At 40.6% G+C, this 20,089-nt stretch overlaps 1 protein-coding gene across 2 annotated transcripts; it reads right to left on the bottom strand.

Moving 5' to 3' along the window:
• Nucleotides 1-3,782: 3,782 nt before the first annotated feature.
• CALCB (calcitonin related polypeptide beta) lies at nucleotides 3,783-14,434 on the bottom strand. 2 transcript variants are annotated; one of them, XM_063438661.1, is made up of 5 exons: nucleotides 14,378-14,434; nucleotides 13,007-13,106; nucleotides 12,632-12,763; nucleotides 7,594-7,780; nucleotides 3,783-3,924 (listed from the first exon to the last, which is right to left on the bottom strand). In XM_063438661.1, exons 2-4 carry the CDS (start codon nucleotides 13,090-13,092, stop codon nucleotides 7,618-7,620), a joined length of 381 nt encoding a protein of 126 aa, XP_063294731.1. In that variant the 5' UTR covers nucleotides 13,093-13,106; nucleotides 14,378-14,434; the 3' UTR covers nucleotides 3,783-3,924; nucleotides 7,594-7,617. The 2 variants fall into 2 exon arrangements, with proteins under 2 accessions (XP_063294731.1, XP_063294730.1); XM_063438660.1 differs by lacking the exons at nucleotides 3,783-3,924; nucleotides 7,594-7,780 and adding an exon at nucleotides 8,603-9,162.
• Nucleotides 14,435-20,089: the final 5,655 nt, after the last annotated feature.

Genomic DNA, 20,089 nt, shown 5'->3' on the forward strand with positions numbered 1-20,089 from the left:
TTGGTGAAAAAAGTGCTCATGTCACACTCACAGTGGTTTGGAGTGAGGGCCCTCTTCAGGGCAGTGCCTGGTGAAGGACAGGGGAAAACCAGAGAGTATGACTGCAGCTCCTAAGAGAGAAATTGGGGTGAATGTCTCTGCATAGTGCTCAATAGTCTGGTAGACATAGCAAGAACCTTAATGGGATGGCTTGGGGATGTCTGGGTAGATACAAAGGCAGGGTTCAAGTTCTGTTTGGCCTTACAACCCACTGGCATTACCATTCAGCTTTGCCGGGGCAGTAGTGTATAGTAAAGTCCAGGCACCATAACACTGGTTGCTCACCTCCATCATCTCCGACCTTCCTGAGCACAGCCCCAAATCTAAGCATGGAAGTGTCTGTATGAACAAGAAATTATTTTGTTGTATCAGGAGCCACCAGCACCAGGGTATTCTTTAGGGCTGACTTAAGTTTGTTGAATGCTGCCTCACTCTCTGGAGACCACAGGACCTGTTTGGAGAGGTTCTTACAGGTTAAGTCAGGGTTGTGTACTCTGTTCTGTGGGAAAATACCTGCAGTTTGTCCTCCAGGGCTGGCAGGCCTGTGGCCATTCTAGCTACAGGTCTACACTGCCTCTCAAAGTCCATCAGATACCCACTGATGTCTTCATCAGTCTCCAGAAAAGGTTTGAAATGCAGTTTTAGCTTTGTTGCTGGCCATCTGGTCTCTTACTTCAGCATGCTCCTCTTTTGTTTCTCATCCACTCTGCGTCCTCTACTGTGAATCATCAACCATAGGTTTTCCTCCAAACGTACCCCTGAGCAAGAGAGAAGATCCCGCCGTTGAAACCAGATGTGACAGGGCTCAGCACTTAGCAATTTTCATCAATGGATACCTAACTTTCAATAATGGATACCTGGAGTGATTATAGCTGTTATAGCTCTCTCACTCAAACACTAGCAAAAATTTTGTGAAGTGTGAATAAGAACTGGTTTGTTAAGAACACTTTCATACACACAACCACAACAGTGGGTCCCTGGCTTGAACAATGTAAATCCACCCTGGCGCCTGAGTTTATGCGATAACTAGATCAGTAACCACTAAAATACCCCATAACGTATAAAATTGCAAAAGTAACCCCCACATGACATCCCCCCAGATTACACCCCCCACCACCACCACCACCACCACCACCACACCTCCCCCTTCTGCTTTCTTTGTCAAAAGAGTGCTCTTGTCACACTCAAGGTGTTGAATTGCCACCTGGATAAAGTCTTAGCCTATGGAGATTTTCATGCGGCCGGTGAGAGTGATCACTAGGAGACTTGCGGTTTTCCAGTCACTTGGTGGGTTGGAGTGAGGCACTCTTTGTAGCAAACTCCTGCTGAAAGACAGGGGGCAAACAAGGGAGCATGACTTCAGCTCCTAAGTGAGAAATCATGGTGAATGTCTCAGCACTGCAGCTATGTATTCTGATTGGCTTCTTGGTGATTTCAACCAACACCTGTCATTTGATATGGGACAAATTGAGTTTTCCTTGTGTTTGCTCCTGTTACCATTTCTTGCTATCTGTAGGTTGTAGCAGTGTGAAAAGGTTGAAAAACCCTGATAAGTGTTCTAGGACTGAAAGCGCCCTCGTCAATGTTTTACTGGACCGCTGCAACTCTGTGATCTGATCAGGAGTTCCAGATAGTTTGAGGGTTGTAGTGATTATAGTCTTTTTGGAGAAAGGTGATGGTTGGGAGACATATACCATTCCTAGGGGACCAGGCAGTCTGTCACAATAAGAATGATTTCACATTAACCCCTTAAGGACACATGACATGTGTGACATGTCTTGATTCCCTTTTATTCCAGAAGTTTGGTCCTTAAGGGGTTAAAGGAACACTATTTAACCCCTAAACCCCACCTTTTGTCCCTTAAATAAGTTAAAAACTTACCTTTATTCCAGTTCCACGCGGGTCCTCTGGCAATTGCACCACTCCCGATTCACATTTTTGTTTGACATCATCAGAATGGATTATCTCAGTCAATCCAATGCTTTCTTATAGGAAAGCATTGGCTTGGCTGAGATTGTCAATTCTGATTATCTCAGTCAAGTAGACAGGGTGGGGGTGTGGCCAAACGCCCTTCTGGCCAATCTCATCTCCTCATAGAGCTGCATTGAATCAATACATCTCTATGGGGAAAGTTCAGCACCTCCATGCAGATTGTTGGGATGCCGAACGCTGTGCAGCACTGACCCAGGAAGCCCTTCAAGTGTCCGTTTTAGTCACTGCCACAGAAAGGTGTACTCTGCAATAAACCTGCAGGGAAAGAGTATAGACACCAGAACTACATTAAGCTCTCTTTGAGCTACGACCGAATTTGTAACTACAGTTTAAACAATATTTCTACAAGTGTTCTCGCATAAAATGAATGAATCCATCCTTAAAGTCCTTTTGTGTTACATTATCAACACTATTTCTCTGATTTCCCAAAGCTGCTGATCAGTTTATCGTCAATGCTAATAATTGTGTTCGTTCCCCAGTATTTTTCAATAAATGAAGTTTTTGCCATTCTTAGTGTAGGAACCTGCATACTGTCAATAAGATAGATACCCTTTTTGTGAGCAAATCACAACACAGTAAATGTGTCTAATTGTTTCCCATACAATAAAATATTAACACATCCAGGCTGATATAGGTTTTATTGCCTGTGGAAATCTTCATGGCAGCCAATACCATACAGCTCAGCAGAGCAAGATATCAATCAGACTGCTTGTTGGAATGAATCATATAGCATTGTATTTAAAGGGTCACTATAAACACCAGACCAACTACAGCTCATTGTATTTCTTCTGGTGAGTATAATCCGTCCCTTCAGTTAACACTGTCATTTCAGAGAAAAGGCAGTGTTTACATTACAGCCTATTGATACCTCCACTGGTCACTCCTCAGATGGCTACTAGAGGTGCTTCCTGGGGCAGTGCTGCACACTGGGCAGCTCTGCCATTTAGTGTCTCCACCCTCTGCATGGAGACACTGAACTTTCCTCAAAGAGATACATTGATTCAATGCATTTCTATGAGAAAATGTTGATTGGCCAGGGCTGTGTTTGACTTGTGTTAGCTCTGCCCGTGATCTGTCTCCTTGACAATTTCAGCCAATCCAATGCTTTCCTATAAGCCTAGTGAGGGTAGCTGATGGATGGACGGACAGACAACAGGTCAGCAGACAGATGATATAATAAAAAGTCTCAGTGGCTAGCATAGTGCTCCCCATCAGGATATAACTCAAACTGGCAAAGCAATACAGATTTCAAGTGATAGCCTTCCGATAGCGCTGAATATTTTTTTGGAGTAACAAGCATAAACATAGGAAATAATGAGACACAGCGAGAATCCAAGTGTATCTAAAATACTTTTTTAATCTTGCTGAAATTCACAATTGAATACAATGTTTAAGGTTTTTTGTTTAGTTTTTTTGTTAGTTTCTAGTTTGTCTGTACAATCATGTAAGTTTAATGTTTTACATCAAGGCACTGCACACTGTCACTTTACAGACACGCCTTGAGCGCCATACACACTGTATAATCCCCGAGATTTGCAGATTCGCCACAAACAATAGCATGGATCATATTGCACATACATATGCCGTAAAGAGAAAAAAAAAACAATAAATGCCGTCACATTTTATTCTTAAATATAATATAAAAAGAATAGAATTATTTTATTATCATAAATACCTCTTTTTTTTTTTACAATACATAACAGAAGTGCTGTAGCAATGTTTCCAAAAATAAAATAAAACAAAAGCAAAACAAATATAGACAAAATAAATTAATAAAAATGATAATTGTCTTTAAATGCAAAAACTTGTTTTGTTTGGCCTTTTTGATGGTTTTTTTTTTGTAATTTTTTTTTAAAAGAAAGTGGACACGGATGTCTTCCTTTTCATGGCAATCTGAAAAATAAACAGAGATTGTCCTGTTTAACATTGGTGAATTTATATATTTTTATTCACAGCAAACGTCATTTCATATTTAAAAAAAACTACCACAACAAGAGGACATAGTCTTAAATTAGAGGAGGAAAAGTTTAAAAATAATATCAGGAAGTATTACTTTACTGAGAGGGTAGTGGATGCATGGAATAGCCTTCCAGCTGAAGTGGTAGAGGTTAACTCAGTAAGGGAGTTTAACCTTGCGTGGGATAGGCATAAGGCTATCCTAGACTTAAGATAAGGCCAGGGACTAATTAAAAGTATTTTGAAATATTGGGCAGACTAGATGGGCCAAGTGGTTCTTATCTGCCGTCACATTCTATGTTTCTATGAAACAAACACCCAAATAACTAAAACTGGCATTAAAATATTCCAGTATTGTGGCATTCAGAGTAACATTAATAATTCCCAACATTCACTGATATGCTGAGTATGCTGGGAATGCTGTCTTGTTTCAAGCCAATGAAATAATTGCAATGACTATATCTCCAGCGAAAAATCTCTATATTAGTCTAATCTTAAATAATAAAATGCATGTCATTCCTTCTTCAGAAGCACCCCAATATTTTTTATATTTTTTGGTTCACGCTGGATATCGTCTGTTTGGACATTTGCCACATCTGTGTATTTGAGAAGGCTCAGAGAAGCCTTGCATTTATTGAAGCAAACAGGATGAGCTTGCTGTTATAACATGTACAACTTGTTGTAGTGGTTATGGTGCCAGGAGTGCCTTGATACCCCCTTGTAAGTAGTCAAACTATTTGAACCTTCTCACTTTATGCGATTCACCCAATTTAAATTCCTGGTAATAGGTGAGCAATTTGTTTCCCAATAGTTTTAGCTGTAGAATCTACAGATCCGATCAATTAGGAAACGTTTCATTTATTGATTGAGGAATTTTGTTCTGACAAAGAGCTTCAAGCTCATTTTTGCACGTCTACCCACCATTCCAATGTGCAGGTATTCCTCCCTAAAGCACAAAAATATAAAATAAATATAAAATAACAGTCTTTACTGGTCTTTTCATGTTTTCTTTATATAGATATTCTTATGTTTACAGTTTTGGTCATGTTTATTTTAATCCTGAGAACAGTCAATCTATTTATGTATGATTTCACATTTTAAAGATTAAAATGGACATACCAGGCACCATCACAACTTATGTTTATGTGATTGGGTTTTGGACTCATATTACTGCTGATAATTCCCATATTCAAATATTTTCGTTTTAGATTTAGCCACACTCCTCTATTCACAAAACATCTTCCTACTTGGAAGGTATGTAGCGTAGCCAAGACAATGAGAGATTGGTGTGAGATGTCTCCACCCCACAGCCAATAACTGCCCCCTTGTTTTAATTCCAAGCTAAGAAGGCAGATATTAAAGGAGGACAGTGATTGGCTATGGGGTGGAGTGGTTTCATTAAGCCAGCTCACACTGAACCCTCATTGACTGAGCTAAGTATGCAGTCAAAGTACATATAATAAGGAAGTGTCTTTGTGAAAAGGGAGGGATGGATAAGGGGGTGGAGTTACACTGCAGATAACAAGATTTGAATGTCGAGAAAAATACTTTGTGAATGAGGTTGAAACCTAAAAAATGTGCCTTAATTGTGTGAGAGCCTGGAGTCCTTTCTAGTGTTAGAACAGTGACTGAAAAAGGAAGCTGAAGTTTGGATCAGACACTTTTGGGACCTTTCCAGCAAGACGTCAACTTCAGCGGATTAATCCCCCGATGCCCATAGTGGGTAGAGTTCAGTTCAAGATTCTCCACAAATATAAAACGAATGTTGGAAATATCGTTATTACACATGGTGATGTAATACTAGGGGATTGTGATAATATCGGTGCAATCGAAAAGACTGATTGCTCCAAATTCACTGTTTTTCCCCCAGAATGGCTTTGGTTTTGGAATGATAAAATTAGCCTAAAATGTTCTCCCTTTAAAGCCACAAAGGATCCACAGTCGTTGCAGCATGAAAGGATCCCCAGTCGCCACATTATGAAAGAATACACAGTCGCTGTAAAATGAAAGGACTTGAAGTCATTGCAGTATGAAATGATACGCAGTGTCCGCAGTATGAAAGGATCTGCAGTCGACGCAGTATGAAAGGATCCACAGTCGCCGTAGTATGAAAGGATTCGCAGTCGTTGCCAGAGGATGAAAGGATTTGCAGTCGTCACAATATTAGAGGATTCGCAGTCCCGGAAGTATGAGAGGATTCGCAGTCCCAGAAGAATGAGAGTATTCGCAGTCCCAGAAGAATGAGAGTATTCGCAGTCCCAGAAGTATGAAAGGATTTGCCGTGCCGACAGTATGAGGGTGACGTGAACATTTAAAAAATCTTACTTCCATGGGTTACAAAGTGTGATAACAGGTGTATGTTAAATAGGGGACAGGACTAGAGTTGAATGGCAATAAATATACTGCCTAGGGTAAGCACTGCTTACAGCTCATAGCGCGTCCAGTAGTTATTGTGCCCCAGTCTGTTTCCAATAACTGTCCGCAATGTGAAGGAGCTGATCTACTTAGCAGCCTCTGTAATTATCTTTCCTATTTAAATGTTCTGTTATTGTACAAACTGTTTGTCCTCCTGAGATCTAGTGAGATTTATTGCTCCCTTAGCTACAGGATCCTCAGCTTCCCCAGCAGACAATATTTAATTAAACACTCACTCCACTAACCATAGAATCCAACCAGAAGCCGGACTGAGTATATGGGACAGAATTAACAGAAATACCCCTTCCAGTGCCCACGAGCTTTGCAGTTTCGTGGAAAGGGAGAAAGTGGTTGAGGATATATTATGTGTTAACCCTTAAAGTGCTTGAGAGGAGGCTGACCCTCAAAGGGTTTCAGTTCAACTCCAGGGGCAGTGTCTCATCAGGGAATTTTTACAAAAGGAAATCTAATGTTACTCAAGATTCCCCTGTCCCAGAATACTTTGCATTCAGCGACAGGGACATACGGACATTTCATGTGGCCAACTGTGCGACCAGCGATAGCAGAAGAGTGAAAAACTTATATACTAATCTATCCATCTTTTAACAATTGACAGTGAGCAATTCTGCATGAAAGCAGTGTCCCTTTAAAGCCCTTTATATAAAACGGAGCACCATATAATATCTGTATATAACATGGTGCACCATATAATCCCTTTATATAAAAATAGCGCGTGTGCTCCTTATGTAGGTTTCACTCATTGACTTTGAAACGTATAATCTCCATATTATGACTTTAGAATTGTTATGCATACATTTATTTTTTTGGTAAACCACCCACTTCGCAAATGTTATAGCACTGCAAAATGTGTGACTGCTACACGTCTAGCGTGTAATAAAGGACAATGCTCATAGGACAGAAACAGTAATTGATGCTCTAACATGACATTTCCATTTAACATAACATTATCCATTTAATAATTTTGGATTAGCTTTCAAAATGATCTCATTATTTAAAAAAAAATATTTTACATTTTTGACATACATATATCTAAACTCAGTAAGTCACGACACTGCTCTATTAACGGAAATTTTTGTTTAACTGCCCCTCAACGCACATTGTACCTACTCGATGGGCTGCAGTTGGCTCATCTTGGCAAGAAAAGAAGATTGAATGGGATTATAAACTTACCATATTCCTGATGTCACATCGCGTTTAGACATAGAGGCTCCGTCTTCGTCTACCAAATGCCTTGGCACCTACGTTGGTTGGCACAAAATTACTCTTTCCTATGCCTCCAGACCTACTCAGGAAGTCTGCCAGACGGTGAGTGACACACGTCGCTGTCTTGCATGATCTTTTCTGTGCTGTCACGCTGCTGTTTTAAGGTAGAAACAATATGTATACATCAGCAATAATTAACTAATAGGGGTTCAGAGGCTAACACTTAGTATTCTGAAACAGCAATCTGCTTCACAATACAAGCTACATCTCTACAAAATGCATTGTAACAAACTGCATTAGATTGGTGTTGCTCCTAATATATCTGTAAAAATGCAAAACTATTAATTTAAGGGAGAAACTCCGGCGATTTTTACAGCTATTAGATAATGATAATTTCCTTAAACAGGAACTTCCGGTGACTTCATAACTGAAAATTATGGATAAAATACCTAAAAAAAAGGAAAACTAATCGCCAGTTCAGTTTGTTCAGAAAAGTCAAGTCACCACAATTTGCTTGCGTAGTGATAAAGACTCCATGATATATCAATATATAAAAAATATAATAATCCGATTGAAAAAACAAAAGAATAACTAAATACAATAGAAACATATAAATAATTAAAAGTAATCTAAAGTTTGAATAATTATTCATACCAAATCAAACTTTAAATAGTTTTTACTTTGTCGTTCTTTTCCTAATACTTAACATTATTAAACACAATACTTTATGACTACTTTAAAATATTCAGAGATGCTAATTATTAATAAAAAAATATATATTTTCAGGAATTAAAGATGTAAAAATAAATATAGTCTTACCTCCAGTAAGTAAATTGCTACATGCATTCATTTCATCCTAGAAACTCCTAAAATCTGTAGAAATATTTTTCCCCAAACTTTTCTAAGTCCCTTTAAATGTTCCATAATGCAGACTACGAGAAACCTTTCTACCCCTTAATTAAAACATCAGATCATCTCCTTGTAGAAAAATAGGTTTATTCATTAAGTGCGTGGTTAGGCATGAAATATGATTTTATTTATACACAGTGTAGGCAGCAAATGTTAGATTTTGGTTGATCATGATATAAAATGTAAATAATTAGGTGAAATTTGAGATTACAGCGTGTAGGTATTGTACCCCTTTCTCCCCGATAATTTTGGTATATTATATAGGATTGGTGATCATGTGCTGTATATAGTCTTGTGCGCTCTGAGTTCCTGGTCAGAATGTCCCTATCCAACGTGCTGAATCAAAAAAACAAGGTTAAAGCAATCGAGAGAAGTCCAGCATGCACCAGGCCAAGAAGCATTAACAGCATGCCAGGCATGCCAATGAGTTATTAATTATCAAATTGCTCCCCGTAAGTGGCATAGCGTCCGTTCTCCAGATCAGCCATCACATTTCTCTTCTTGCCAGGGGTCCCAGCACCAACGTCTGTACGAGGGTATGTTTGCAATTTGTGCAATTCTTGAGAGAGTTTCCCCAACACACATGTGCTCAGGCTGGAGCAGCGTTTGGAAATGGGTCTATCCAGGCTGTAAAGGAGGGGAGAAAACAACATGCCAACAAAAAGCCAAAACCAAAGACATACTTCACATGCTTTTCTCATGCAATTCATTGCAATTCATGCTTGTTCTCACTGTGTCATCCACTAGTTACCTTCTCAAACAGGAAGCTTGCTCTGTAAACAACATGCTTGAGCCATTTAGATCTGGTCATGCTCATATAGCTAGGGGTGGCCGTGGTAGATCGTGCTCATATAGCGTGGTGTAGCTATGGTGTATCGTGCTCGTATACCTAGAGGTGGCTGTGGTAGGTCGTGCTTATATAGCGTGGTGTGGTCATGATGTTTCATGCTTGTATAGCATGGTGTGGTTATGGTGTATCGTGCTTGTATAGCTAGGGGTCGCCAAGGTAGGTCATGCTTGTATAGCGTGGTGTGGCCATGGTGTTTCATGCTTGTATAGCGTAGTGTGGCTATGGTGTATCGTATAGCTTGGTGTGGCTATGGTGTATCGTGCTCATATAGCTAGGGGTGGCCGTGGTAGGTCGTGCATGTATAGTGTGGTGTGGCTATGGTGTATTGTGCTCGTATATAGCTAGGGGTGGCCATGATAGGTTGTGCTCATATAGCTTGGTGTAGCTATGGTGTATCGTGCTCGTATAGCTAGGGGTGGCCGTGGTTGGTCATGCATGTATAGCGTGGTATGGCTATGGTGTATCGTGCTCGTATAGCTAGGAGTGGCCGTGGTATATCGTGCTCGTATAGCTATGGTGTATCATGTTTGTAGAGGTTGGTGTGGCCATGGTGTTTCGTGATTGTATAGCTTGGTGTGGATATGGTGTAATGTGCTCATAAAGCTTGGGGTGGCTATGGTGTATCGTGATCGTATAGCTTGGTGTGGCCATGGTGTATTGTGCTCGTATAGCTAGGGTGATTGTGGTAAATCATGGTCCTATAGCTTGGCCTAGCTGTGGTAAATCATGGTCCTATAGCTTGGTGTACCTGTCGTGGATCATGGTCCTATAACTTGGTATGGCTTGGTAAATCATGGTCCTTCAGTATGTCGTGGCTGTGGTAAAACATGGTCCTATAGCTTGGGGTAGCTTGGTGGGTCAGGATCCCAAAGCTTGGCATGGCTGTGGTAAATAATGGTAATATAACTTGACGTGGCTGTGTCGGGTGGTGCTTCTATAGCTTGGCTTGGCGTGGCGTGACAGTGGTAAATCATGGTCCTATAACTTGACGTGGCTGTGGTGGATGGTGCTGCTGTAGCTTGGCGTGGCTGTGGTGGATCAAGCTTTTGTATAGATATGGCGGCACATGCTCACTAACATCATTCTAATCATGCTTTGCATTAAAGGGTTTCAGTAAATAAATGTCATTTAAATGCAGGGCATGCGTCTTCATTGATTTCCGAGCTCAGTGAATGAAGTCATTGCTAAGTACATGAAGTGAACGCCCTATTCTGACTGATGATTTCATTGCAGTCAAACCCTCTGTCTGAGACTCATGCCTTTTAAATGGGGAGAGCATGCAGGACCCTGACAGTGGCACTCAGACCTGCCCCCACAACTGATACAACAAAAAACGTACCTCACTCTTATATACTATCAAACCTCCTTCATAGCAAGAGGCCGTGGCTTCGAGGACACATGTGTACAGACAAACTACAGCAGCATTAGAAGACATGAGATTGATACACAGTATCTTCCTGCAAGCATTGTATGTGCATTTACTGTCATATTGCTTCTGAGAAAGAAACCGTACTGGTCAAATTAATTGTTAACTCTTTTAGAGCAACGACACTTGATTCAGAATTCAGGGGGAAATGTCTGGAAGATAATTCACAAGCATTCTATTTCTGCAATTAGACAATACTTTACAAAGAGTAACCACTGGTGCCAGTGCTATAGGGTGCTTTTATACCTGCTATAATATAGCTTGCTTTGTTCATAGCTCTCCTGGTAGTCGATCAGGAACTGTGATATACTCTGCTTTGTACATTGCTCTCCTAGTAGTCGATCAGGAACTGTGATATACTCTGCTCTGTACATTGCTCTCCTAGTAGTCGATCAGGAACTGTGATATACTCTGCTCTGTACATTGCTCTCCTAGTAGTCGATCAGGAACCTTGATAAACTCTGCTCTGTACATTGCTCTCCTAGTAGTCGATCAGGAACTGTGATATACTCTGCTCTGTACATTGCTCTCCTAGTAGTCGATCAGGAACTGTGATATACTCTGATCTGTACATTGCTCTCCTAGTAGTCAATCAGGAACTGTGATATACTCTGTGCTGTACATAACATAACACTCCTAGTTGACCATCAGAATGTGTGATGTATTCTGCGCTGTACATAGCTCTCCTAGTTGACCATCAGGCACTGTAACATATCCTGCACTGTACATAGCTGTCCACTGGACCATTGGACCAACAGGCGCTGTAATATACCCTGCACTATACATAACATTCCTAGAGGTCCATCAGTAGCTGTGATATATCCTGCAATGTACGTAGCACTCCTAGTGGACTATCAGACACTGTGATATACCCTGCACTGTATGTAACATTCCTAGAGGTCCATCAGTAGCTGTGATATACCCTACACTGTACGTAACATTCCTAATGGACCATCAGGCACTGTGACATATCCTGTGCTGTACATAGCTCTCCTAGTGGACTATCAGACACTGTGATATACCCTGCACTGTACGTAACATTCCTAAAGGTCCATCAGGCACTGTGACATATCCTGTGCTGTACATAGCTCTCCTAGTGGACTATCAGACACTGTGATATACCCTGCACTGTACGTAACATTCCTAGAGGTCCATCAGTAGCTGTGATATACCCTGCAATGTACGTAGCACTCCTAGTGGATTATCAGGTGCTATGAAATTCTATTCAGTGTAGGTCCATCAAGAGCTGGGATATACCCTGCACTGTACAATGCTATCCTATTGGTCCATCAGGTGCTATGAAATACTACACTGTAGGTCAATCAGGATCTGTGATATACTCTGACTGTACATTGCTCTCCTATAGGTCCATCAGGAGCTGGGATATACCCTGCATTGTACATAACTCTCCTAGAGATCAATCGAGAGCTGGGATATACCCTGCACTGTACATAGCTCTCCTAGAGATCAATTGAGAGCTGGGATATACCCTGCACTGTACATAACTCTTCTAGAGATCAATCGAGAGCTGGGATATACCCTGCACTGTACATAGCTCTCCTAGAGATCAATTGAGAGCTGGGATATACCCTGCACTGTACATAACTCTCTTAGAGGACCATCATGTGCTGTGACATACTATACCAGGGATTGTGGACATCCCCCATAATGCTCTTACACCCGTAATGCTGGCAAAGCATCATGGGAGGTGTAGTCCAAAACATCTGGAGTGCTGAAGGTTGCCTATGCCTGTACTATACACTGTAGGTCCATTAAGAGTCACAATTGGTACATTGTGAGTGTATCCATCTCTTTCTTACCTGTTTCCTTCGCTGGCTTGTTCCAAGTCCTCTGCTGTCATTTGTACGAATTCTTTGACCAGAGCATTGAGTAACCTCCTGGCCTCGTAGTCACTGACTGCAACCCTCTCTGGAACTGACTCTAGTCCAGGTCTTAATCAAAAAGAACAAAAAGGGGACAACTTCAGACAATCTTCGTTATGTGTATCCAGGTCCACTGTGATTTACCAGATACATAGAACAAAGTCCCAGTATTTCCCAACAGCACGCTATGAAATACAGACATTCATGGACTGAACCCCAATCACTTCAGGTCTTATAATAAATGCCAGAGCACTCACTCAGGAGGGGCCCCAGGCATGGAGTGCAGACATAACAGGGGACAGGCCCTCTTACCTGGCCGGGGCTGCCTTCGAGCTGTGCATTTGGCAGAAAACCAAGGCAAGTACAGCAAGCAGGGATGAGATCTTCAGAACAACCATAATGTCCCTTTATTCTACAAGGAAGATTTAAAGGAGACGTATTGGCAGACTGCCAGCATAGCCATCAGCATTTCATTCTAATATTCTACTGCCCAAGGAGATCACTCATCACTCAGACTGAGCTCATAGCAAGGTGTGATCTGGGTAGCAAACAGCTATTAGTACAGTTATAGCAACTGAAAAGCATCATATGGTATTACATACTTCTCTCCATTACTGTAAGTTAAAGGAAGGATCATTTGCTAGACATTCTCTGCATCATTTAAACAATGCATTCACTAAATGGAATGCAAAGTCCTACATGTCACCTCAACTCATATAAAATCGAAAGATTGCTGTGCTCAGCCGACTTCAGAAAAGAGATAAAAAATAAATACAAATGTGATATAATGATAAAAACTAGTATAAAATAAATACAAAACTGATAGAATAATAGAAACTAACATACAATAAATTTGAAAGTGATATAATGATAGAAATTAGTATAAAACAAATACACAAAACCGGTAGAATGATACAACCATACAATAAAAACAAAACTAACATAATAGAAACGAGTATTAAAAAAAAATACAAAACTGATATAATGATACAAAATAGCATAGAACATAGAATATTTTTTTTAAAAAACTGATGTGATTCAAAATAGCATAGAACATAAAATAGATTTTTAAAAAACTGATATAATGATACAAATTAGCATAGAATAAAAAAAACAGATACAAAACAGAATAAAATAAATACAAAACTGATAGAATAATATAAATTAGCATAAAATAAATACAAAACGGAAACAAACTAATATAAAGAAATACATAACTAATATAATGATACAAACAAGCATAAAATAAATAGAAAATTGACATATTGATATAAACTTGTACAAAATAAACATTTAAAATGGAAACACAAAAAAAGATACAAAAGAAAGATACAAATTAAACATACATTAATGAGAAAATATACATGAAAGAAAACTGAAAAAAGCAAACTATGTATTTATCATAAATGCTTTGCAGATTCTAAAATGATACATCAGCCACTATTAGTGCAGCAATGTGTTATAACGTTAAATTTACCAATTTGTAGCCATATATAATACAAGATGCAGATTACATTATACTCTTTCCATTCACACATTAGATATATAGCATCCAAGTCTCTGTCTATCTTTATCTGTCTGTATCTCTGTTATCTTCATAGATTTCCCCCATGTAAAAGAATGTAGAATTTGTAAGGGAGACAGACCCATCAGGATTTCCCTGGGAGGATAAATGTCACTCACCAATCAGTATTGTCCTTGGGCAATAAATGTGTAAGAGATTCCTCTGTAACAAACTATCCCAATCTCAATGCTATTCAATGGGGAGCTCCAGCCTTTTATATCTACCGCCTGGGTGAGTGTGTGTAGGCGTTTAGTGATTCATGGCCAACCAATCACAGCCAACCAGGGGCCCCTCTCACCAATCACACCAGGGGCATGGGCCCTCAGCCTTGCAATGACGTCATTACAGTCACTGAGTATTCCATTCACAAAAATGTGCCAGTCATTTGGCCCCAGTCCAGGACCATTTGCATTGATCATCCCAAACGTTAATGAAAAGTAAGGGAAACAGTCTCCAGTCATTAATAATTTATTCTCTCACCCCCCCCCCCTCCTCTCCCCACCCCCTTACCAAAAACTGACTTTTTATTTATTTATTTCAGTGTGGGCTAAGTGAATGGGCAGCTTCTATTCTTATTGAACGCGACATGTACTGCAGACCTGACTGCATTGCAGGGACACAGCTCATCTCTCATTGCATTAAATGCATCAGATACATTGCATGCACTGCCCACATCTCATGCACTGCTGCAGGGGCAGAGCTCAGCTCTCGTTGCATTAAATGCAACAAATGCACTGCACTCATCTCATCCATAGCTGCAGGGACACAGTTCAGCTCTCATTGCATTAAATGCATCAGATACATTGCTTTCACTGCACTCATCTCATGCACTACTGCAGGAACAGAGCTCCATCCATGGACATCAGCCCTGTTGGAGTCTGGCACCAGTCACTTGTACACTCTCCGTACTGTAACAGGTGCAGGATACACAATTCACAGAGAACTGAGAAATTCTTCCCAGGTTAATGATTATATGGGGTGGTTTACAGAGGCCAGGCCACTGGGAATCAACTAATAGAGGGAGAGAGAGACAGAGACAGAGAGAGAGACAGACTGACAGACAGACAGACAGACAGACAGACAGACAGACAGACAGACAGACAGACAGACAGATAGATAGATAGATAGATAGATAGATAGATAGATAGATAGATAGATAGATAGATAGAGGGATAGATAGATAGATAGATAGATAGAGGGATAGATAGATAGATAGAGGGATAGATAGATAGATAGATAGATAGATAGATAGATAGATAGATAGATAGATAGATAGATAGATAGATAGATAGATAGATAGATAGATAGATAGATAGATAGATAGAGGGATAGATAGATAGAGGGATAGATAGATAGATAGATAGATAGATAGATAGATAGATAGATAGATAGATAGATAGATAGATAGATAGATAGATAGATAGATAGATCTGAGTACAATACACCTGCTGTGGAAGCAGAGAGCTCACACAATTAGATTAAGAGCTGAACAAATATTAGTTTAAAAGATGACTCTTTAAAGTGGATGCAATGCCCACACTTAGCCTGGCACACAGGATATTGGGATGTTAACAGAACCATTAATCCATTAATAAAGCTCTTATTCTCCATATAGCAGGGTGCCCCTTGTCTCCTGGCTGCGGGAAGCCCTTGTGAAACACAAATAATGTCAGTCTTTGTTCTTCCAGGCAATGTACACACTACTCATTAAATGCATGCAGCAGCTGGCCCAGGGAGCATGCTCTCAGCTCACTTTAATGTGTATACCTGCAGAGGAGGACAATGTTTGACTCATAAATTAAACTAATGGCTGAAGTCTCCTGCCCTCGGGTGGGGGGGCGCACTTTAATTCGCTCAAAACTGCATTAATAATAGCATGGATGAGCACCCCCTTCCTTAGAATGGTAGAAGCCAGCATAATCCTCAGCTAGCTCTGTGTGATGGGAGCAAAGATTAAGCCACCGCCTGCTGGAGGGTGTTACACATCTATCACCTGCCCTGCTGGGGGGTATTACACACATATTACCTGCCTTGCTGAGGGGTATTATAAACCTATCATCTGCCCTGCTGGGGGTATTGCACATGCATTACCTGCCCTGCTGGGAGGTATTACACATCCATTAACTGCCCTGCTTGGAGGTATTACATATCTATTACCTGCCCTGCTGGTGGTATCACACACTAATTATCTGCCCTGCTGGGGTTATTGCCAACTTATTATCTGCCTTGCTGGGGGTATTACACATATATTACCTGCACTACTGGGGGTATTCTAAACATATTGCCTGCTCTACTGGGCGGTATTGCACACCTATTGCCTGCCCCGCTGGAGGTATTACACATCCATTACTTGCCCTACTGGGGTATTACATACCTTTTACCTGCCCTGCTGGGGGTATTACACATTTATTGCCTGCCCCTCTGGGGGTATTACACACCTATTACCTGCCCTGCTGGGGGTAATACACACCTATTACCTGCCCTACTGGGGGGTATTTACATGCAGTCCGAGCAGGGACAATCATTCTGGATTGCAGCAGAGAAGGGCAGATTGCAGAGTCTTGTTGCTGACCTTTCTGAATTTACTTTGCAAAATACATTAAATCCACTTAATAATAATAATAATAATAATAATAATAATAATAATAATAATAATAATAATAATAATAATAATAATTAATATCCTATTACCCACCGGGCGGCAGAGTCCAACCCTGAGTGGACACTGGACCAGCACTACAACTCCTATCATTGGGGTCATGCCTTTACTAAATGAGGGGTAATGTGGGGTAATATACACTTACTATACCAGCTGGAGGTAGTAGTGGCAGTATACCTTTAATAGACCAGCGAGGGGTAATAAGGATAATATACCTTTACTAAACGATCTGGAGGTAATAGTGGTATTGTACATTTGCTATACCTGCTGGGGGTAATATTCTGTTAAATAACTCCCCTTTAATAACCCACTTTAAAAATCTCATACACTAGCTGTGGGAATGGGAAAAATATACCTTATACACCAAGTAAGGGCAATAGGGGTAATATACATTTACTACATCAGCTGGGGGTAATACACATTTAATACACTAGGTGGAGGTAATTGGGGGTATAAATATTTAATACACCAGCTAGCGGTTATGGGAGTAATATATGTTTACTAAACCAGTGGGTAATAAAGGTAATGTACTTTTGATACACCAGCTTGGGGTAATGGGGGGGGAGGGGGGGAGGTAACATACCTTTAATACATCAACTGGGGGTAATATACCTGTAAAACATGAGCTGGGGGTAATATACCTGTAATACATGAGCTGGGGGTAATATACCTGTAATACACCAGATTTTGGTAATATACCTTTAATACACCAGATGGGGTAATATACCTTTAACACACCAGATGGGGGTAATATACCTTTAACACACCAGTTGGGGGTAATGGGCGGTACCATGCTTTCACCAATTAGGTTTTTCTTAAAATGTATATTTTTACAAAACCTGTTTAGATTGCCTTTTGTCAGGTTGGTTAGTTGAAAGTTTGTTATTTAGCTAGTTTGTTAGTTATATAATGAACTGACTTGGTTGCTATTTAGTTCTTTAGTTAGTTGATTGGGCAGTCAGTTAGTGGGCTTGTTATGCAGATGGGTAGTTAGTTTGTGCTGACAGTCTATGTTTGCAAAGTGTGAATTTAATTCCTTCTAATCTGTGCACATCCATTCTAACCACTCAGGGTGTATGGGTGTGGGGTATGGTGGGGTACTTTTAGACTGCAGAGACCCTATGCAGTTTGATGGGTGGGGGTGTGGAGTTATAGATATGGGTGGGGTGTGGAGTTATAGATATGGGTGGGGTGTTATTTTAGGCTGCAGAGACCCTGTGCAGTGTGATGGGTGGGGGAGTTATAGATATGGGTGGGTGTTATTTTAGGCTGCAGAGACCCTGTGCAGTGTGATGGGAGGGGGTGTGGAGTTATAGATATGGGTGGGGTGTTATTTTAGGCTGCAGAGACCCTGTGCAGTGTGATGGGAGGGGGTGTGGAGTTATAGTTATGGGTGGGGTGTTATTTTAGGCTGCAGAGACCCTGTGCAGTGTGATGGGTGGGGGTGTGGAGTTATAGATATGGGTGGGGTGTTATTTTAGGCTGCAGAGACCCTGTGCAGTGTGATGGGTGGGGGTGTGGAGTTATAGATATGGGTGGGGTGTTATTTTAGGCTGCAGAGACCCTGTGCAGTGTGATGGGAGGGGGTGTGGAGTTATAGATATGGGTGGGTGTTATTTTAGGCTGCAGATACCCTGTGCAGTGTGATGGGTGGGGGTGTGGAGTTATAGATATGGGTGGGGTGTAATTTTAGGCTGCAGAGACCCTGTGCATTGTGATGGGAGGGGGTGTGAAGTTATAGATATGGGTGGGGTGTCATTTTAGGCTGCAGAGACCCTGTGCAGTGTGATGGGAGGAGGTGTGGAGTTATAGATATGGGTGGGGTGTTATTTTAGGCTGCAGAGACCCTGTGCAGTGTGATGGGTGTGGAGTTATAGATATGGGTGGGTGTTATTTTAGGCTGCAGAGACCCTGTGCAGTGTGATGGGTGGGGGAGTTATAGATATGGGTGGGGTGTTATTTTAGGCTGCAGAGACCCTGTGCAGTGTGATGGGTGGGGGAGTTATAGATATGGGTGGGGTGTTATTTTAGGCTGCAGAGACCCTGTGCATTGTGATGGGAGGGGGTGTGAAGTTATAGATATGGGTGGGGTGTCATTTTAGGCTGCAGAGACCCTGTGCAGTGTGATGGGAGGAGGTGTGGAGTTATAGATATGGGTGGGGTGTTATTTTAGGCTGCAGAGACCCTGTGCAGTGTGATGGGTGTGGAGTTATAGATATGGGTGGGTGTTATTTTAGGCTGCAGAGACCCTGTGCAGTGTGCTGGGAGGGATTTCCAATGGGAGATGATGTCACTTTCCCCAGATTATTTGTCACAGTGCCCACAGATCACTTAATTGAATCAAAATCTACTTATCAAATTAGAATTCTGGGAATGTAAGTTCATAGATTTATCACATTTCTGTAGTATAGTTTTTACTGGTATAAACGTAGCCTGTAGCAATCCAGTCCCATCACTCCTAGCCAGCCTCGTCCGGCTGTGACTGATGGGAGTTGTGCTGCATCCCGTGGTTTGTCTCTTCATATCCTACAATACGAGCAGACTTTATTATTACATCATCTCATCATTTCCCAAAATCCTGTTTGAAAATAGTTTTCATGATAAGATTATTAATTTGCGATTTAAGAAAAATATTGTGGTTTTTATTACAGATATCCTCTGATTTATTCCAAATTCCATGTCCTGATTTGGCAAAAAGCTCTAATTATGCTAATTTCAATAAACATAAATTGTAAGGGGCTTTTTCAGAGCTCCTGGAAGATGGATGAGGTTAACCCTGGCCATGCCAAAGGAAACGGTGACATTTTATTCTTACTGGGGAAAGAAAGGGTTAATGTAATATAGGATAATCTTCATTCTTCATGTTTCTGTAAATATATATATATATATATATATATATATATATATATATATATAATTTTTTTTTTTTTTTTTTTTTTCTTCAAGATTAGTTTAATGTAAATATAAACCTAACGGTGTAGTATTTATAATGGTTCTCACGATCTATTTATTTATTGCATTGAGAGCATAACTGCTCACAGCTGACATTGTAGTAAATACATGTTCTGGGGTAGATTAAAGAACCCTGCACTCTGGACTACTTATTGGTCCATGGCTGACAGATACATCATCTTATAATATGTTATATCATATTTCATATCCTTTTATAGTG

This window comes from Pelobates fuscus, chromosome 12 (assembly GCF_036172605.1).
Source record: "Pelobates fuscus isolate aPelFus1 chromosome 12, aPelFus1.pri, whole genome shotgun sequence".
NCBI classification, from domain to species: Eukaryota; Metazoa; Chordata; class Amphibia; order Anura; family Pelobatidae; genus Pelobates; species Pelobates fuscus.